General features: G+C 38.1%; 1 protein-coding gene across 3 annotated transcripts; it reads left to right on the top strand.

Moving 5' to 3' along the window:
- Positions 1 to 1354: 1354 nt before the first annotated feature.
- On the top strand, positions 1355 to 7690 carry LOC120295453 (disease resistance protein RPV1-like). Of its 3 annotated transcripts, none has more exons than XM_039316623.1 (6): positions 1355 to 2144; positions 2657 to 2732; positions 5151 to 6161; positions 6331 to 6579; positions 6665 to 7199; positions 7301 to 7461. In XM_039316623.1, the coding sequence occupies exons 1-6, from the start codon at positions 1486 to 1488 to the stop codon at positions 7336 to 7338; spliced, it is 2568 nt and encodes an 855-aa protein (XP_039172557.1). In that variant the 5' UTR covers positions 1355 to 1485; the 3' UTR covers positions 7339 to 7461. The 3 variants fall into 3 exon arrangements, with proteins under 3 accessions (XP_039172557.1, XP_039172558.1, XP_039172556.1); XM_039316624.1 differs by having other exon boundaries at positions 7276 to 7438; XM_039316622.1 differs by having other exon boundaries at positions 6665 to 7690.
- Positions 7691 to 20256: the final 12566 nt, after the last annotated feature.

Below are 20256 nucleotides of genomic sequence, written 5' to 3'. Positions count from 1 at the left end.
CTGGTATATGCATAAGTATGATATTTTGATATGTTCATTGACATGTTAAAGATAAACATGCATTGAAGTATACAGTAATGGACATCTGCATGTAGTCGAGGTATAGTAATAGTTTTGCCATTGATCTACCATAAATATTGTATTGCGAGTATTGTGCCTGTTAGATTTTGATGATGGGATATCCTCCTAATAGAGAATTAGGGGTTTTACTTACTGAGTCTATGACTTACCCCATTGTTTTTTATAATTGTAGGTATGGAGGAGTTGCAATTTTGATAGAGGAGTTAAGGTTTATCTCGGCTTTTTTTAGCATAGAGCATGTAGTGATTGTAATATAACGGTCCGTGACAAAAATTTAACTAATGTGATTGTATGTTTGCAAATGGTTGTTTTCATAGCTACTTCTTGTTGTCCGGATGTTGTTCATAACGCTTTTGCCTTTGTTTAATGAAAAGATAAAAAGACACGGAATGACAATGTGCCTAGGACATCGCGAAAATAACCCTTGCTGCTTGTGACCTGGGGGATGGAGTTGGTGTCATGACACTTAGGCTAAAAATAGCTTCCTTAAGGGAGAAATTTCAAAAATCAGCGCCAAGTTTTCTCTCTGTTTGAAAAGATTGTGACACATTCTCTTAATTCAAATTCCTCATTGAAACAAATATGGTTTAGTGTGGAAAATGATGATGAGAAGAATCTGTTTCCAAAAGTCAAAGAAAGATTGAAACAAAAACCTCCTGTACATATTTGTAAAGATAGTTCACAGAATCTACTGGCAAGTAATTTCCAAATTGCTTAATCTACAATAAATATGGTCATTTCAAACAAGAATGTCCAAAGAAGTAGATGAAGCCCAAACGACTCACCAGAGATTTAATACCAATTCAAAATCTAACAATAAGGGACCCGAGTTTATGAGTCCTTGTACATGAAGGGTTAGTAATCTTCTTTCAAATATAGTGATTTACACCTAGTTCTTGTAAGATTGAATTTCTGAATATTTGTAACATTTGATGGAATATTGTGAACGACTTAAATTTATTGTAAATTACTTCTTCCGTACTCTTAGTCACTTACATCGATCAATACTGCATTACTCTCTAATTTGTGAAGGGTTTATTTTAATATTCCTAACAACGGTGAGTTGAGAAAATTATAGAACGAGTAATTTTTCTCAAACGATGGTACTTTTTTTTTTTTGTTTTTTTTTTAAGGAACTTCTTTTCTCTTAGATTAACGGCTCAGGTCGAGCGACTGGCGAGGCAAAGCCGGACCAACAGGTTTTTTTTTTTTTGGTCAAACGGACCAACAGGTTGACTTGATTATTCTTTACAAACCTAGGTAGAGTGGAAACTGGACGACGAGAAATTGAGGTGAAGGCGGAATCAAGTATGGCTGAATCAGAAGGCAGAAAAAGGAGAAGAGGCCCGAAGATGAACCAGTAAGGCTGAATCAAGATTCGATAAATTTACAAGTTGAATAAGTATGGATGAATCCGCCGGCAATAAACGGAAAAAACGCAGAAATGAACCAGTGAGGCTGGATCGAAGTGAAGGGGAAAGTAGAGAAGATGAACCAGCGAGGCTGGATCAAAATGAAGGGGAAAGTAGAGAAGATGAACCAGCGACGCTGGATCAAAATGAACGGGAAAGTATAGAAGATGAACCAGCGAGGCTGAATCAAGATATGGTAGGGGCTGAATCAACATACGATGTGTTCTTGAGTTTCAGAGGATATGATAGTCTTGGATTTGCGGATAGCCTCTATCACCGCTTGAAAGCTGATGGAATTAACGTTTTCAGAGATGATGGATCCCTAAGTACTTCTGAAGAGCTTCCGCTGTCGGTCCACAGCTCCAACATCTACATACCGATCTTTTCCCTAAACTATGCTCGTAGCCCTCGGTGCCTTGAAGCGCTTGCACTCATGGTAGAACACATATCTAGATCAGCTGGGAAGAAAGAGATCCTGCCCGTTTTCTACCACGAGGAATGTTTGGATGAGAAACTGAAAACAATATCACTCTACAGAGACGTCCTGAACGTGCACAGGCGGAGGTGGGGCGCAGAGAAAGTGGAGCGGTGGAAGAAGGCTCTTGTGGAGGCTGGTAATGTCAAGGGATGGGAACGAAGCTCTTATGAAAGGTACATTACATCTGTTTTCTTTTTCTTGTGATCTGTTTGCTCAATCAACCAAGGCATTGCCGAGAATGTCAGAAAAGGGAAACTGAACAACAATTTTCAGCAGAAAATGTGAGTATTGGTCGACTCTGCAGTATTCTTAATTGACCCCGTTTACACAACATATCTCAGTTTGGCTCAGTGAACTCTCTTTAAAAGTTCATTCTATTGATCCACATGGTCACGTCATTCTGTATTTCTAACCATGGTTAATGTGATATATTTACCCCAATGGCAATGGTGACAATATAATCTGTTGGATGGACTATATACTTGCTGCAGTGGCATCATTCTTCGTTCATACAATTACTAAACATCAGTGTAGTACGCTTAAATATCTTTGCATCAGGTAAATTGTGGTCTGCAGTTAAGGATCAGTAACCTTTTAGCACATCCAAATCATCGTTTCAGGTCCTCAGATTGAATCCCTTAATGATTTAGAACTGAGATTTTTTTTTCTTTTTCTGCTGTGGCAGTCCATGGGAACTTATCACATCAATGATTGAAGGAATTTCGCTAAGGCTGAAGATAAAGCATAATTACAATACCTCGGTATGTTTGTTTCTATCCTCCTCTCTTCTCAACTACTCTCTCCTAAAGATTGTACCTGTTGATTAAGTTGGTTATAGCATAACTGTGTTTTACATCACATAGATAAAAAGTCTAGTCACCACGCAATATTTTTACATGATTATACGGTTGTTGTAAAGTTAGAACATAATAGAAAAAAATCATGATATACCTCTTGACATTTTGATACAGAAATACCTCATGATTTATCTGTTTATTATCATTAACTTTTCTGTATATACCTGCCTAATGATATATTTTTTATTAACACTATTTTATACTGAAACAACTAAGTTACCTTTTTGCATCTCCTATCAACCTCAGCATATGTCCTATTGGCTTCTTTGCCACTTCTGGTAGTTCAGTACATTAAAGGACTGGGAAACTTCTTATCGTTCTTCATTTTCTTTTTGTGGTTTGTGGCCTGAAGTTGAGCTGATTATACAAAATTGTTGATTAAGTGGTTGGTAGTCTCTATTCATTGCTTTCGAGACACTTAACAATTGGGGTGCCATGAATCATATTATCCAGTAAAAAATACGACTTAAAGCGATCTAGCTCTTAATGCTGTGCAATATTGTTTGAGGATAGTATTATGGGAGAAACAAAACAGAGTAGAAAACTCCAACGAACTCCAACGAATTGCTATATATGAAGATAGAGATATCGGGATTGGAGAATTAATAGGGAAACGTTGTTTAAGCAATAGAAACACGGAGATGACATGCTAGATTAGAAACTCTCTCTGCACGACAGGAAACTTGCAATAAGAATTTATAAGATGTAAAGAATGTTGTAGCTCTCATGTTCCTGGAAAGTGAAAACTTCCAATCAGCTGTCGTGACCGATAGTTCCCACTTTAAGGGGGAAGTGTAGAGGGCGCAGCTTTGCTCTAATACCACTTGTAAGGTATGCAGAAGTGTTATGGTGGTAACACAAGAAAATTGTAAGACAATTCAAGATGCTCTTGTTGTACTAAACTGTGGTATAAGCATAACACTCAAAAAGTTGTCTCACACAACTATTACAATAGACTCTCTCTCCCCACACTCAAAAGACTCAAAGCAAACTAGCCGATACAAGCACATAATCAGCTATTTTATCTTCCCTCTCACTCACGGAAGGACAACTCGCTTACACTGAGCTACTCTTTCTATCAGGCTGCGTTGCCTCTTTTCTCTCTTGAAGCTCACCTTTTTTTTTCATCTGGTGACTTATCCTTCAATGTCTTATCTCGAAGCCTCATTTATTGGCTCAAGCTTCACCGCCACACGTCCAGTAGCCGACTTCATGCATAATGGACTTCCATTTACTTCTTGGGCAAGTTGGCAAGTTGCAGGTGCCAAATTGTCGCCAGCTAGTCTTCCTTTGCCGACTTCATGCAGTGAAGAAACATCATCCAGTCAATCTCCTTAGCAAGTTCTTGACTTTTTGACCAAAACTTGTCTCTCGTTTTGTTTCTTGTGTGACCGAAACAAGAAGACTCTCAAGAGTTCTTCACTTGTGGTTTCAATCACGGCCTTTAAATATCCAGCATTCTCACTGGAGTAAGTCGGCACATCAGAGGCAAAGTCCAACTAGAACTTATCTCATTTTCATATTAGGTGTTGATTCTAACAGGGAGTTTGCCATATCCACTATTATTTTCACAGAAAACCGGAAGCATCACTTTTAACTTCTGGATACCATCTTTAAGTGGTTTTTGCATTTTACTGCTTTACGGTCTACAATGGGCCTGTTAGTGATGTGTCGAAAATGTCGACTTTCTTGATGGCTGATGATTTTCTGTGCTGGTGTTTGCAAAGGCAGTGTGAGATGGGATTGTTCAAATTATGTCTGCTTTCTGCCTCTTTCTTTGGCATTAAATTCTAGTCATTATAGATCTTGAACATCTAATTGAGATCTTAAGGTAAACTCCTACTGGATTTATCCCTGTGGTGACTCGGATATGGTCCCTGGTAAGGCTGGTAGTCACCTTTCTGTGTGCTTCCTTGTCAGACTACAAAGGACAAGAAACAGAGTATGTTAGTCAGATTAGGGTTTTTGATGCTTGGTAAGCCAGATTTATTTATTAGATTTTTCCATAATAGAGAGAGCAGGTTTACTATCGTATCTTCAGCTTAAATGAGATGCATGGGGTAAATGATTGTGTTAGAGGAAATACAGTGAAGGTTATCTTCAACAACCTATCTACTTTGCCCGCTAAACATTAGTTACAATACTTTGCCAGCTAAACATTCGTTACAATATCTCAACTAGCGAGGCAAATGATTGACTGGCAGGCAAATTCAAAGCACATATTTCAGAGAACGGCATTATCATCTGTAACTACAGCAACCTCTGTATATTTCTTCACTTCTCTTCTAGCTAACATTCTCCTAAACTTGAGTACCTTTATAGGAGCTTGAAGACAGTCAAGAATCGAATATAATGGAATTATTGGACCTGGAAGTAAATGACGTACGAATTGTTGGAATCCATGGGAGAGATGGCATTGGAAAGACCACTATCGCCAAGATCGTATACGATGAAATATCTCTTCACTTTGATGCTTGCAGTTTTCTTGCGGAGATTGAAGAAACAACACAGCAACCTGGTGGTATCCAGTATCTTCAAACCAAATTGATCTTTGACATTGTGAAAAGAGAGTATGAGGTTGCTTCTGCTTTCAAAGGAGTACGAGTTTTGAAAGAAATATTTAGGAATATGAAAGTTCTCATTATTCTTGATGATGTGGAAAGGGGGTCCCTTGTTAAGGAGTTTGTAGGAGCTAAGCTTGACTGGTTTGGTTCTGGAAGCAGAATAATTGTCACCTCAAAAGAAAGAAGCGTTCTTCAAGGGTTTGTTGATCTAGGGTTGGCCCGTACTTACGATGTTAATCCAATGCATGATGATCTAGCTTTCAAATTTTTCTGTCGCTGTGCAATCAGAACGAGTGATGAACTACATTCTTATGTTGATATTGCAAACAAAATAGTCAAGGCTGCGAAAGGACTTCCCCTATTTCTCAAAGTTTTTGGTTCTTTTTTGCATGATAAAGGACAAGAAGAATGGATTAAATTTGAAGATCTCATAGGACAATGTCAAGAAGATTACCAAAAGATTCTGAGCATAATTTATGAAGCATTAGATCAAAAGCAAAAGCAGATGTATCTTAATATTGCATGTTTTCCCCCGGATGTGGATAGTAGGATTGCCTCATATATGTGGCATTATTATGATCCTCCTCACGATGTAATCGAGGTCCTTTGTCATATGTCTATAATACAAAAGGAAGAAAATAAAATAGGTATGCACAGCATGCTAAGGTGCCTTGCCAGGGAGATTATGCGCAAAGGTTTCCATGATCCAGGAACAGGCGTTGGATTGGACATTGCTACCATAGCCCAGGACCCGAACATGGGGAAAAAGGTTTGTCGGCGAAAAAGTACCATTCAGGTCTTACTTTGTTTTTCAATTTTCTATTCATGGATGAAGCATTTTCTTTACCTCAAGGGAGTTTAGGCATCCATAGTAATTATTTTATTGTCTGAATACTTCCACATGTTTCTATACTTGACTTTTGTGGTCCATCATACAGGGAACGGACCACCCTGACACTGAAGAGGCAGGCTATGAGATCCTACCAAACACGACATTTCTCAGCTTGGGTCGCGCCAATATAGGTGGAAAATTTGCAGATGCCTTATTGAACGTTCGATGGCTTCATTGGCAAGGGTGCCCTCGAGATGCAATCAGTATTCTTTTAGAGAAAAATGAACACCTAGTTATTCTCGATCTCTCGTGGAGTAAGGTTACAGAATCCTGGGGAGGTTGGAAAAGAATTAAGGTGGGTTTATAGATCATTCGTTGCATTGGCTCTTAAGTACATTGAGAGTTCTACGCCATCAGAACCTTTTTCCCTTGTTTTGCAGATGGAGCGTTTGAAAGTCTTGAATCTTACAGGTTGTGGGAACTTATTAGTTACCCCCAGCTTCTCCTGTTGCCCAAACTTGGAGATACTGATCTTTGAGCGATGTTCTCGACTGGTTCATTTAGATCCTTCAATTAACAATCTGAAGCGCTTGGTAACCCTGAATTTGAAGTTCTGCTCTAACCTTAGCATGTTGGCAGCGGAAATGGATGGGATGAATGCTTTGAGAGAGCTCTTGATTGACGGCACTTCCGTACAAGAACTTCCTGCATCGATAGGCAAATTGGCTCTACTGCAAATTCTTAGTGCCACTAACTGCTTCTCATTGGTTGGTGTTCCTGGTTCAGTTTGTGAACTTGAAGCTCTTTTAGTGCTAGCCTTGGATGCCACGAAAATTCTTGAACTCCCCGACTCAATTGGAGACTTGTGCGAGCTTACACGCTTGTCTTTGCGGGATTGTCGTGGGCTAGTAACGCTTCCAGAATCCATTGGCAAATTGAAAGACTCATTAGTAGAGTTGGACATTTCGGGTACAGGTATTTCAAAATTGCCCAATTCAACTAAAAACTTACGGAATCTGAGAGTGCTGAAAATGGATTCTTGTTTCTTAAGGGAATTCCCTCGTTGCATTGGACAGTTGACAAACCTGGAAGAAGTGCATGCCTCCTGGTGTAGGTGTTTGGAGGGAGTCATTCCCAGTGATATTGGGAAACTACTTCGTCTCAGAGAATTGAGGCTTCGGGGTACCCGGATATCGAGTCTTCCATCAAAAGTACAGTTATTGTCAAGGCTTCAGACTCTGGATTTGCTTCACTGCGAGAACATTAGAGAGTTGCCTAATCTTCCCCAAAACCTAATTAATCTCTATGTCAATCCCGGCTTGATGCGAAATATGTAAGAATTTTCTGTGCTGTCCTTCGCATTTATCGTGATAATTTATGTAGTGTAAGATTAGAATAGATGGTTCAGTGTTGTCATTAATGGTGATATATAGGGTTAATTACATTACAACCAACATTTTTAGAGTTGTGTCGACCAGCTCTTTTTAATTGAATATGCTTCACTCGTTCTTATATTTCTATCCTTCGTTTCAATGAGGCCTAAAATCTTTCTTTTGGCTTCTAACCGGTCAAATTCCAAAGCACGTACGAGAACATACATAACTATAACTACTAGAAATATATTAATTGATTTTGTACATCTCTCGTATTGCAATCTCATTATCATGATTGATTGTAATATTATTACTGTAGATAGCCATCCTATAAAACGTATAAATAGGCTCATGTGTAATTTATCAATACACAGAAATTCCATAATTTTATTTTCCAAGTTATTCTTATCATGGTATCAAAGCCTTCATAGATTGAGGAAGCTTCATTGAGTCTATTACAAGATGATGGTCACAGCAACATCATGTCAGCTGCGTCAATATTCGTATTTGGTCAAACTCGCTGCTATTGGGTGCCATTACGCCATTTCCGTTGCTTCTTCCGCAAAATTTATATCATCAGATTCACCGCTCTCAAAAGAGCTAGACCCTGAAATTTCATGGTGTTTTGCTGCCGCACGCAACTTCATGCTCCACCACACGTCACCATGTCTTGGATTCATCGAACCCAATAACTTTCAAGGCTATTCTGACACTTTGGTTATCCTACTTCGGCATATCAACACCACCATTTGCTTCTCCATCCTCCAATAAGTCAGGATTTAGGAAGATTGTTACCTTCCGACGCTGCATGCGCCACTAGATATCTCGGCGGGTGAACTCCATGCACCACATGCCTCTCGCGTGATCCGCCATGCTCGCTGACCAAGTGACGTCATCCTCCATGACGACGCCACTTTTCAGCCACGTCACTGACACGTGTCTGCATCAGCATTTGATTGTGACTATTAATTGCGCTAACTAGCCGCGGACCTGCGTTGCCTGTATGTTGGCCAGTGTGGACTCCTGTTGACTTGCGTTGACCATCAATGTACTTACCCTTCCAACAGGTTCAACCAATTTGCAACCAATTCTTAGAGTCCGTTCGTTTCGCGGAAAATTGGTCATTTTCATAAAATATTTTCCTAGAAGTCAGTTTCCAGGAAAATGACCATATTTTCTAATATTCAGCTAAAACCTAAAAATATTTCGGAAAATATATTTTAGTATTCGGTAAGAAAAATATTTTCCGCTCACCGGATTAGCAAGTGCGAGCGTCAAGCTTGAGGCTCGCTAGATTGACAAGCGCGAGCTTGAGATCAACGAGCTTGAGGTTCACTTGGTGACGACCAATGATTGGCCAAGAAAGAAGAATATGGAAAACAAAGAAAAGAAAAGGAAAAAAAAAGAAAAAGAAAAGAAATAGGAAATTAAAAATAATTCGAATTAAAAAAGAAAATTAAAATTAAAAATAAGTTGAATAAAAAAAGAAAAGAAGAAAAAGAAGAGGGAGGAGGAAGTGAGGATTTGTAGAGGTGTGAGATAAGAGATCAAGTGAGGAAAATATTTTCCACTTTTCAAAAGTGGAAAATATTTTCCTCTAATTTAGAAGAATTCTTTTTCCTTTCATGGAAAACATTTTCCCAAGGAATTCATTTTCCGTTAAATGAATACCGGAAAATTCGGAAAACGTTTTCCCGGAAATTATATTCCACGAAGCAAACGGAGCCTTAGTGTTTTTGACTAGTTTCCGAGGTGTTACGACATCTTAAATCTATTGTTGGTATTATTTTCTCTACAGCAGCTCTGCAAGTACCTATTTTCTTCTAACTCATATAAAATCTACCAGGCTTATACTAGTATATTGCATATTATGGAAAAAAAATTGGAAGTTTTAATGTCCATTCAAACCCTTTTGAATGGTTCCAATTATATTTTATGGGCTCAAGACATATCCATCTTTTTGATTCTAGCTTTGCATCACTCGTGCTATTCATGCACTTACTCAAATTACTACTAAAATAGAGAAGAAATTTAATGAGCGCTTGGAGGATTGGTATAGCGAGACTCATTGGATCCTTACATGGTTCTGAGACACTTCCATTCCTTCTATCAAACTTCAATTTGGTCATCTTAATATGGCACAAGAAGCATGGGATTGGCTTGCCAGCCAATATTCCACTTCTAATATTGCCTGTCAGCATCAGTTGTTAGGGAATTCGCATCACATTCATTAGGAGACAAGTCAGTCTGTTAATGATTTTTTATCTTTGGCGCATGCTCTCTAGGATCAACTAGCATTATCTAAACCACAATGGAACACGACTTTTGATGCTCACAAGTTTGCTAAATATCGTGGTCGCATGCGTGTTACGCAATTTTTTTTATAGCACTTAATGATGAATCTGAACCTATGTGAGCTTCACTTCTACATCGAGATCCATCATCTCATCTTGAGGCAATTGTCTCAGAGTTGTTGATTGAGGAGACTCAACTTACCATGCAGCGCTCTTTCTCCTCACCTATAGACACAATGCTTGCCACTCCAAGTTCTTCCTCCTTGTTCAGACAACGTTGTACAAATAGTCATCAATCTAATCATCTTGCATCCAATTGTTATCAACAACAAATCATGCAACCTACAAAGACAAACAATCGATCCCGGTACAGAGGTCCACCTCAATTTGCATGTCAATTCACTACTATTCTCATTGAGGGTTCTAGCACAAACTCATATGTTCCTCTATCATTAGAGGATCTTCATTATATTCTTCAAGAATCCGGTATTTCTTGCTCCTCTATCCCTAGCATTTCTGCTTTACCAGTCATTCTAACTACTCCTAATTCATGGTTCTATGATTATGCCTACCGTAATCACATCACTTTTAATTCCAATTTATCAAAATCAAATCATTCAATTCATGAGTACCTACTATCCATATAGCTGATAACTCACAGATGATGGTTTGTCATACATAGAACATTTCGACATCCAAATTGTCCTCACCTAACACCTTCTTAGTTCCTAAAGTCTCTTTAGATTAGATATCATTGGGATAATTATGTGAACTTGATTTTGACATTCATTTATCCTCAAATGGTTGTCATGTATCGGAACCATGGACAAGACAAACGAGTGGGACAAGCCATGAGGTGGGATGCATGTTTGAACTTGATTCCTTACAGGTTTTTTTTTTTTTTTTGTTAGGAAAAAAAAGAAGCTATTTCAGTCATATTAAAAGTTCATAAATACACTAAATTGGCTTTTGAGCATAACAAATCCCAAAGGGCTTGTGGTGGATTGACAACCTAGTTGAGTGAAAGGGTATCATGGACTTGAGCTTTTACAATCCAATTTGTAACCTTGTTTTGAGTCCATGCACAGTGGACCAACCAGAGGCCATACTCTAATAAGCAAGTTTTTACACTCTCTAATAAACGCATGGACTTCCTAAGAGACTTCGTTCGTGCCTTAAAGCAATCTAACTGAAAAGAGATTGTTTGACTCCAACTCTGTCTCTTCACACTCTCTCTTCAAAGCAACGTGAGTAAAAACTGCTTCAACAGTTCCAACAGAGCTAGGGTTTCAGTATGGAGCGGAGATTGAACCCGCATACCGTTGATACCGATTTTTGTTCGACACGTCAAAATAGATAGAAACCAAGATTATGGATTCTGATTGTGATAGAGCCCGTTTCTCAACCAAAAAAGTGTCGTTTTCCATTTCTTTCTTTTGCATTATTACTTTTAATATTTCCTATTCATTTCTAAGTAAAACCCAAAAAGTCAAACTATTGACTTTTGAATTGACAACCCTTTGACCAAAAGTCAACCCCACGTTAAATTAGTATTTTGCCCAAAAATGTCAAATATCTTTAATTTTGTTTTAGCTAATTTAATTTCCAAAAATTTCAAAAATTTAATTCAAAAATCAACATTTTTGGAAAAGTTAATTAAATGGTTGACTTTTGGTCAAACATTTGACTAAAAAAGTTGAAAATCCTCAAAACATTTTGTTTTAGTGTCAATTTGACTTTGTATTGAAAATTTCATAAATTTTGATTAAGAATCTTGTTTTCCAGATATTTTGGTTTTAGGTTCGGAATAGACCAAAAATATTTTTTTTTTCATTTTAGTCATTATTAGGCGTAATTCCTTTTGTGACATTTGGTTTAGAGACTATTTCTAATCCACCCATTCATTTAATTTCGGGAATTGTAATGTCAAAAGGCAAATTGCCATTTCAAGCCTTGATTAGGGGGTCAAATCCATCCTTCATAAGTTGCGAACAGATGATTGTATTCCACTTGTTTTCTTGAGATAAGTCCAAGTTCGGGGTCTATTTTAAGAAATTCATTCAAGAACTTCCCAATTTAAGGAGTTTTGCTCTCTTGAATGTAAGAAAATCAACTTATTAAGCTTTAATTGGAGAAATTTAAATTGACCCATTCTTAAGGTTTAATTCTATTAATCAAGGTCCAATTTTGATATTAGACCTCGATTCATTTTTAACCTAAGTCTCGTGACTTCAATTCAAACTCAATTTGAATGCAATAGGCTATCTTAAGCATGGTAATCAGTCGAATAGGTTTATCACAATATTAATTGAATTCAATTTCAATTCATTTGCGATTTCAAACGAAGAATTGCAAGATTGCTTGTTTTAGCCTAAAATGTTCAATTACATGTAGCATGGTTTAATTGGCTTAATTTGATCGAAATCGGACAATTTCTACTAAAATTGGACAAGTTCTCTCTTCAATTTAGTCCTTGATGGACCATATTGCATAAATTTTGAACTTACAAGGACCGCATAGACATGAATCAACAAGAACTGGCCAAAACTAGTTAAGAACCGATCAAGAACCTGTTAAACCGACATGAACTGGTCCAACCGGCTACTGGCAAGTAATCTAATTCAACCCATTACTGGCTAGTTTTGGACTTCTAGCGACCGATTCCAAGACTATTTATGCATGTAAGCCCTTATATTTTCAAGATTTTGCAAAACAACCCTTGCATTTCATGAATTGCAACTTAGCCCCTATTAGGCTCTTAAGTGCAATTCTCGTTTTAAATCTCAATTCTTGCAAATCAGATTCATCCGATCGGTCATTAGACACATCTTAAGTGTGATTAATCTTTAACAAATTTAATTTGGCCATTACATCGAAATTTTGACCATCAAATTGGATCGACGACTAAGATTTGCCTATTAGAACCTAATATAAAAGGGATTTTCCCTCCAAAATGCGAAGGGGGGGCTTCATTTCTATGGATTTTTTCTCTCGCTAGACTGAAAAACTATCCCTCTCTCTTTTCTTGCCCTTTTCTCTTCCTCAAACCGCCCCTCGCCAATATGATCTTTGCCATTGCTTGCCAGCCTCACGCCAGCGATCCACTGTCGTGACCCAATCTCGCCGCCCTCGAATCCCTCATCATCACGAGAAGAGAAAAAAGGGGTGTCACAACCTACCTCTCAGGGGGAGGGAACAGGTTTAGAGGTATTGTCTAAAGGATGGGCCTATGGCCCATGATTAGGCGCGGGCTCTCCCAAGCTCATACCTCGCGTTACCACGATAAAGGTACCCTTAAATCCAATAACTACACCCGACCCATTTTTCTAAGGTGTGTCACCCGTGCGGGTATGGATCACAACATTCTGCTGTCATGCGGGGTAGGAGCTTGGGAGAGCTCGCGATCTCATAGAGGAAACTCACAAGAGGTTTGATCCGAAAAGCAAGGCGATGATGTCTTTTGGAACGTGAGTCGTGAGTGAACTCTTGTGATCAAATACTCCTAAACTTGACCTTTCCCCCCTTTTTCTCTCCTTGTGATGATGAGGGATTCGAGGGAGCCGAGATCAGGTCGCGACAATTAGAATTCTAACTTAGGTTAAATTCGGAACCGCTATTTTACCCATGTTTGGTCAGACATTTGTTATTTTTTGTGAGTTTTTCGATAGGAATTCTTGAGTTGGACCCTTAACGAACTTTGATTGTCACTCTTTGACCTATGTTGTGGTGCAATTTCACATTTTTTAGAGCTTGTTTAATAGGTCAAATCTCTATTGTTATATCATGATGTCTTGTTGTTTTGTCAATTTCCTGATGCAATGATGTACATTGTTGAAATTTTGTAAATACATGCTTAGCTCTTCTTAAGAAATCTTCTTCACAAAAGCCGTTCCTTATAGTGTCGTGCACCTTGTGTAATTTTCTTGGGACAATTTATCAATGGGTTGATTTCCAATTTTGCTGATTTTGTTGTCCCTATTCGTGATGTCTTGTTACAAATCCTTATTGTAATTTTATATTAGGATTTTTTTAGGGTGATTTGTGTGTGGAATTAGGGTTTGTCATATTCATGAAATCCATTTCAATTTCCCTAATCTTCACTGTTATAAATTTTTGACAAATGAAATGATCTTTTTTATGGCATTTTCTTCAACGTTGATTTGAAATGTCAATTTTGTATATCAAAATAGCTTTGGTACACGTGAAACTTCTGACATTAAATGTTTTATAATTTTTGAAATGCTTGATTTGACCTTAGAATGGTCAAGATTTAGATTGTATTTAAAATGTCTGCAATGTCTGTAAGTGCATGATATGCGAGCCCCATACTAGCTTTGGCAATTAAATGCGTTCCATAGCTGAGATAATCCTTTATCTAAATGCTTTGCTCTCCTTTTTTGACCATTCAAACGTGTCTAAATATTTGAGACATCACATGAATCCTGGATGCATGAAACCATGACATTTGTTAGAAATGCCAATGGTTGTGATTGGTACCTGTCCATTGAATAAATGATCCGCCATCAGCTCATTAAAATTGTTTGGTTGTTTGAGAAATAAGGCTTGAAGGCTTGCCTGCATGTTTATTTCTCGCAGTATATGTGAATGTTAGATGTATGTTAGACGCAATGCCTAATTCCGTGGATAGATCTTAGGATTTACCTAGAGCACATCCAAGGAACTTATAAGCGTTAATGGCTATGTGAGAACACAAATGGTCACTAATTGCTATAAGCCATGAAAATAAATGGGGTAGGTGTCTAGAGGGACCAACGCATGAATTACAAAAGCTTATCTTAAGGCCTTTTTTGTTCATTTGTGCATATGACATCATTTTCTTGATTGATCTTGATTGTTTCTTGCGCTTTTGATTGTTTTTGATGTGATTAAATGTTTTTTTCTATTGTATGCACCTAGTCTTAGCTTCTTTTTGTTTTTTGTTTTTTGTTTTTTTTAAGGTTAGGATTAGATTAAGTCCTTGGAGGTGGAGATCCCTCAAGACTTGGAAGACGACGAAAGGCCAATGTCCATTCCAATTGTATTTTTGTACCATTCATTCCTCAAATATGTTTCGGGTTTTTCTTGTCTTGTATAAATGCCCAAGGAGGTGCAGGTTTCGTTTCTTTTGCTTTACTTTTGTTCATCAATTAGGATTGCATGTTAGATTTATTGTTTTCCTTTAATAGCTTACTTGTTTGTTTACTTTTGTCACACATTTAAATTTCAATTGAGAGTTTTTTTTTCCTCTTTCTTAGAAAAAGAATTGCATGAAAAAATAAACATCCACACATGATCACTTAGCTTAGAATAACTGACCCGAAAAAGTAAAAAGAAATACATGAACACCTTAGATAATACGACATATTGTTAGGTATTGAAAGGGCGCTAATAGAAATATTAGCATAAACCAAGTCTCCGAACCTAAATATCTAGTTGTGTTCGTCCCAAAAGGTGAGGTGTTAAAGGAACTCTCATGGTTAAGTACTCCTAAACCTGACCTTTCCCTTTCATTGGCACGCAAGGTCAGGTCGCAACAGGCTTGGCGACTCCACTAGAGACTAGTCACTAGTTAAAAGGACTTGAAGCCATTTAAAATGGTTGTTGCGTTAACTAACATGTCTTATATAGGATCGCCTGCATATCAAAGTCGCATGGAAAATGAGGTAAGTCGCTAACTAAGTGTTAAATGGTCTTGTAGGTCGAAGGTATAAGGGGTGGCGTGTATTAAACCCTTTGTCTTGGAAGTGGTGAAAGGATGTATGCATGAATGATTGAGTTATATTGAAGTGTTGGTTGTATAAATTTAAATGCATATCTACAAACTTTAGCACTACACCGCAAATACAACCACGGTCTAAAACCTTGATCACCCAATTTAAAACCTTTATGAGGGTTTATGGGTGGAATCTGTGAGTGAACACTTGTGGTAATCCATACTCATACTTCCATAAATCTGCTCATCCTGATTGATAAACGTTGCACCAATCAATGATAATAGTGGTGGTAAACTACTTTTATCCTTTTGGATGAGAACCTTAAGCCTTTAACATCCTCACCTTAGGTGTTGAAACCTCACGAGTACTCATATGATGTGTGATTTGAGCTTGCCATGATTTTGATTAGTAGGACATCGTTCCTATTTTATCGTTGTTATCTTTTCTAATTTCCGAGTTTCAATTCCGCACTTTATATTTTCAATGGCGATGTATCTGTAATCTTGAATGCCCCTCTAGGTTTAGGTTTAGATGAGCAAGCCCAAAATCAACATTATTCCCGTGTCGAGGAGTCTCAAGACTATATAGGATAACCTCAACCTGAAGCACCAAGACTTTGTGGAGGAGCGTATTGGCTTTCTCCCAACCTTATTGAAGGTCGAATCCTGAATCACAATGGTGAAAGCACCGGTCCATTTTTGGAACCCCATGACTTCCACCTTCGTGTTCAACTAGTACGAGTTGATCTGTACAATTGAGTAGTTCAAGATAGCTATTGAATTATGTAAGGTTTCCTTATGTTTCACCACTCCTATTAACAAAACCCAATCTCCCTTCTGAGCCAATTCTTGAATATTCGTTCCAACAAAATTAGAGCCATTCTTAAGGGAAACTCAAATTCCATGCGTTACACTTTTTTTAGCAACATCTTCTTAGTCTTGAGCCTAACTCTAAGAATCAAATTCCCCGTACCTTCCTCCTTAGGTTCTTTGACTTCATGTAATTCCCCCATACCTGAAAAACAATGGATCCCTTAGTCACACACATTGTTAGCAAAATATGTGCCTTCAACAACTTTACACATATGATTCTCCCTGAAACCTTTGTATCCCTCGATCAATTCAAAGCAAGTGGGCGAGGAACTCTTAGAGCCCCGTTAAGACTTCTCCAAATTTGGCTTATCTCTCATATCAAAGAATTTGCCCTTAATATAAGAATCGTCAATGTCACGAAGAAGTACAATCTTATTCTCATGTTTTATGAAAAAAAGAAAATGAATTATTTCCATCATGGTCCTTTTCTATATGGTTCCACTTCCTCAAAAGACTCAACCCGAGTCTAATCCTATGGCCAAGGAATCTCGAGGTGTGCCTTATCGGCGGAGTTGACGACCCACTCCCTCTTGTGAGGTTGACGGGTTTAACGTCGTATTTCCCTTTAAGGGTGCTCCATCAATATCACACACTTCAACCAATCCCGTCAATCTTCAAGTTGGGGTTGTATCATAGTAACTATCATGAGGAGATCATTGTAGGGGACCAAATTGGCCATGTTGAAGTTGTGATTCAAACCGTGATTGGAATATGGTACCCCCAATCTTCACAATATGTAGTTGCTGTTGATGAGTCTGACTTGGAGGGAGATATGAAGACACACCACACAATAATTGACTCTATCTATCGTCAAATGGAACCCAAGCTCGAACTTGAGATGCCCGATATTCACGAGCCTCAAGAATTTCAACAAGCTCATGTCACAGAGCATGAAGACCAAGTCCCGACCAATGTGCAATGCTTGGCCCATGAAAACAAGCGTCTCCACATGATCCCATCTAGTTCTTAGGGTTTTTACTTGACAATCTTTCATGTATTTCCCTTTCCTTGTAAAGGAAGATTCTTTGTATTTCCTTCATTTTCATTATAATTTAAATTCCCTTGTATTCATCTTCATGTTACTTGTAAGTCAAATAGTTTTGTATGTTGTTGATATCCAAGGTCTTGTTCATCTTGTAATTGTTCGATGCGATCAATGGATATTCATAGAATTGCCCTTTCAATTTAATTTTTAGGAAAAGGGCAATCAAATTAGATATTCGTCGTTGTCCTTTTTAATTGTATAATTTCCTTTGAAGAAATTTTGGTAAGATGATGTTACATGATATTGGGTTATATATAATTCCAAGGCCAAGCCAACGGGCTTTAATCGGCATCATTGACTTACTCCCTCTGCCCTATTTGGGAGTGGCACGCACATGCACAAAAGGAAGAAAATGAAGTGAGAGCCACGTGTTCTCCTCACCACCCTCCCCAGCCGTCCCCTTTAAATGGACACAATGTCCAAGTTTGACCATCGATGATGGATGCATAATGCAAAGGCCAAGCCAATAGGCTTAGATAGGCATCATTGACTTACGTACTCCACCCTATTTGGGAGTGGCACGCACATGCACAGGAGGAAGAAGACAAAGTGAGAGCCACGTGGTCTTCTCACCACCCTCCCCGGCCACCCGCCTCCCCCTCCAGATGGACATGATGTCCAAGTTTGACTGTCGATGATGGATGAATAATACCAAGACAAAGTCAACAAGCTTTGACTGGCATCATTGACTTACTCCCTTCACCTTGTTTAGGAGCGGCACACACATGCACAGGAGGAAGAAGATGAAGTGAGAGCCATGTGGTCTCCTCACCATCCTTGCCTAGTGCCGCTCCCCCTCGCCCTCCCCTCCCCTCCCCCTCCCCCAGAAACGGACACAATGTCCAAAGTTGACCATTGATGATGGAGGCATAATGCCAAGGCCAAGCCATCAAGCTTTAACCAGCATCGTTGACTTACTCCCTCACTTCGTTTGGGAGAAGTATGCACATGCACAAAAGGAAGAAAATGAAATAAGAGCCACATGGTTTCTTCCCTCAACAAAAGAAAAAACCTTACCTTCCCTCTTTCCCAAAGATGCTCTTTTGTCCCACTATTTTTTTCCCATATCTGATTTGTTCTAACAAATAAAAAAATGATAAACATATTTTTATGAGACATAAGACACACAAATTAATAAAAATTTTGCCATTACCGAAGATCAATTATTTGAAATGACCAGAAAAAGTCTACACCGGAAAATGGGATTAAATTATTTGAAATGACTATAAAAAGTCTACATCGGAAAATGGGTGAATTGTTTTATGAATTGATTAAAAAATGACCCACTACCAGAGAAAAAAATGTTTAAAAATGACTAAAAATGTCTGCCTCAGAGATTCAGTAAATTATTATCTTCATTATTGCACTTTGGAAAGCCATTATTTTGCGGCATCATCTTTGGCAAGACGCCATACGAGATTGCCCCCACACTCCCTGGAGATGAAATGGGCCAAGAACATGTTGACCTAGTCGTATCTTCTCGGTTCAAGTCCTCTTAGCAGGTTTTAAATCATTTTACTTGGGTTGGGTTGGGTTGGGTTGGAATGGGCTGGGCTAGGCAACGGACTCATCTCATCTAACGAACAAACGATAATTTAAGCGATAAGCACAAATACCGTGCACTCCGCATGGGGCTCTCAAGTAAGTCATTACGTGAATGTTGTTGCGCTTAAATAACCAAAAAGTGGCAATTTGCTTTTGCAAATAAACTTGAAAATGTTGTAAAATATCGCGTGGCGAATATATAATAGAGAAGAGATTAAAGAAGAGAAAGCAAGTGAACACTAGAGATAGTAGCAAGATGAGAGAGCTTTATTTCTAGTATCTCACTGTCGTGTTTCTGTGTGATTGTATATTGTACATCAAAACTAAACTCATATTTATAGGAGAACAAGAATGTACTTATCATTAATATCAATGTATCGAATGATACATGTATAGGATAAGGGAGACGAATGTTCATTGTATAGGGAGATGTACTTAAAACATTTGATACAAATGTACCATAATAAGTACATTGGATAAGATGAATATAATGAATATTCATTCATGTATTCTATCCATTCATGTATTTCATAACACTCCCCCTTGAATATTCATCATATTCATTACGAATGTGCATTGAATGATACTGCCTCATTAAAAACCTTAAGCCAGAAAAACCCAGTGGGATAAAAACCGGACAAAAGGGAAAAAGAGTGCAGAACACAAATGTTATGATCTCTCCCTTTTATGGATGCATTAATTGCCTCGTTAAAAACTTTAAGCCGGAAAAACCCTATGGGAAAAAACCGGACATAAAGAAAAAAATAGTGCAATGCATATATAGCCACTCCTTGGGCTAATCATTATTGCATCTTGTGAACTAGCCACATATCAATGCTGCAATGTACAATTCATAATATCTCCCCCTGAATTGAGCCATATAGCCACTTCTAGGGCTAATCAATCTTATGAACTCGCCTCATACCAATGCCATATACTAATTTCTCAAAAGTTGATGTTGGCAATGATTTGGTAAAAAGATCTACAAGATTATTTATGGATCGAATCTGTTTAACATCAATTTGTTGACTTTCTTGAAGTTCATGAATATAGAAAAATTTCTGCGAGATATGCTTGATCTTATCACCTTTGATATATCCTCCCCTGACTTGTGCAACACAAGCAGCATTATCTTCATAAATTATAGTGGGAGAATTGGTAACCGGTATTAAGCAACAAGAATTATGAA

The sequence above is a fragment of the Eucalyptus grandis genome, chromosome 7 (genome assembly GCF_016545825.1).
Source record: "Eucalyptus grandis isolate ANBG69807.140 chromosome 7, ASM1654582v1, whole genome shotgun sequence".
In the NCBI taxonomy this organism is placed as follows: Eukaryota; Viridiplantae; Streptophyta; class Magnoliopsida; order Myrtales; family Myrtaceae; genus Eucalyptus; species Eucalyptus grandis.
This window is presented reverse-complemented; position numbering and strand designations above follow the sequence as displayed.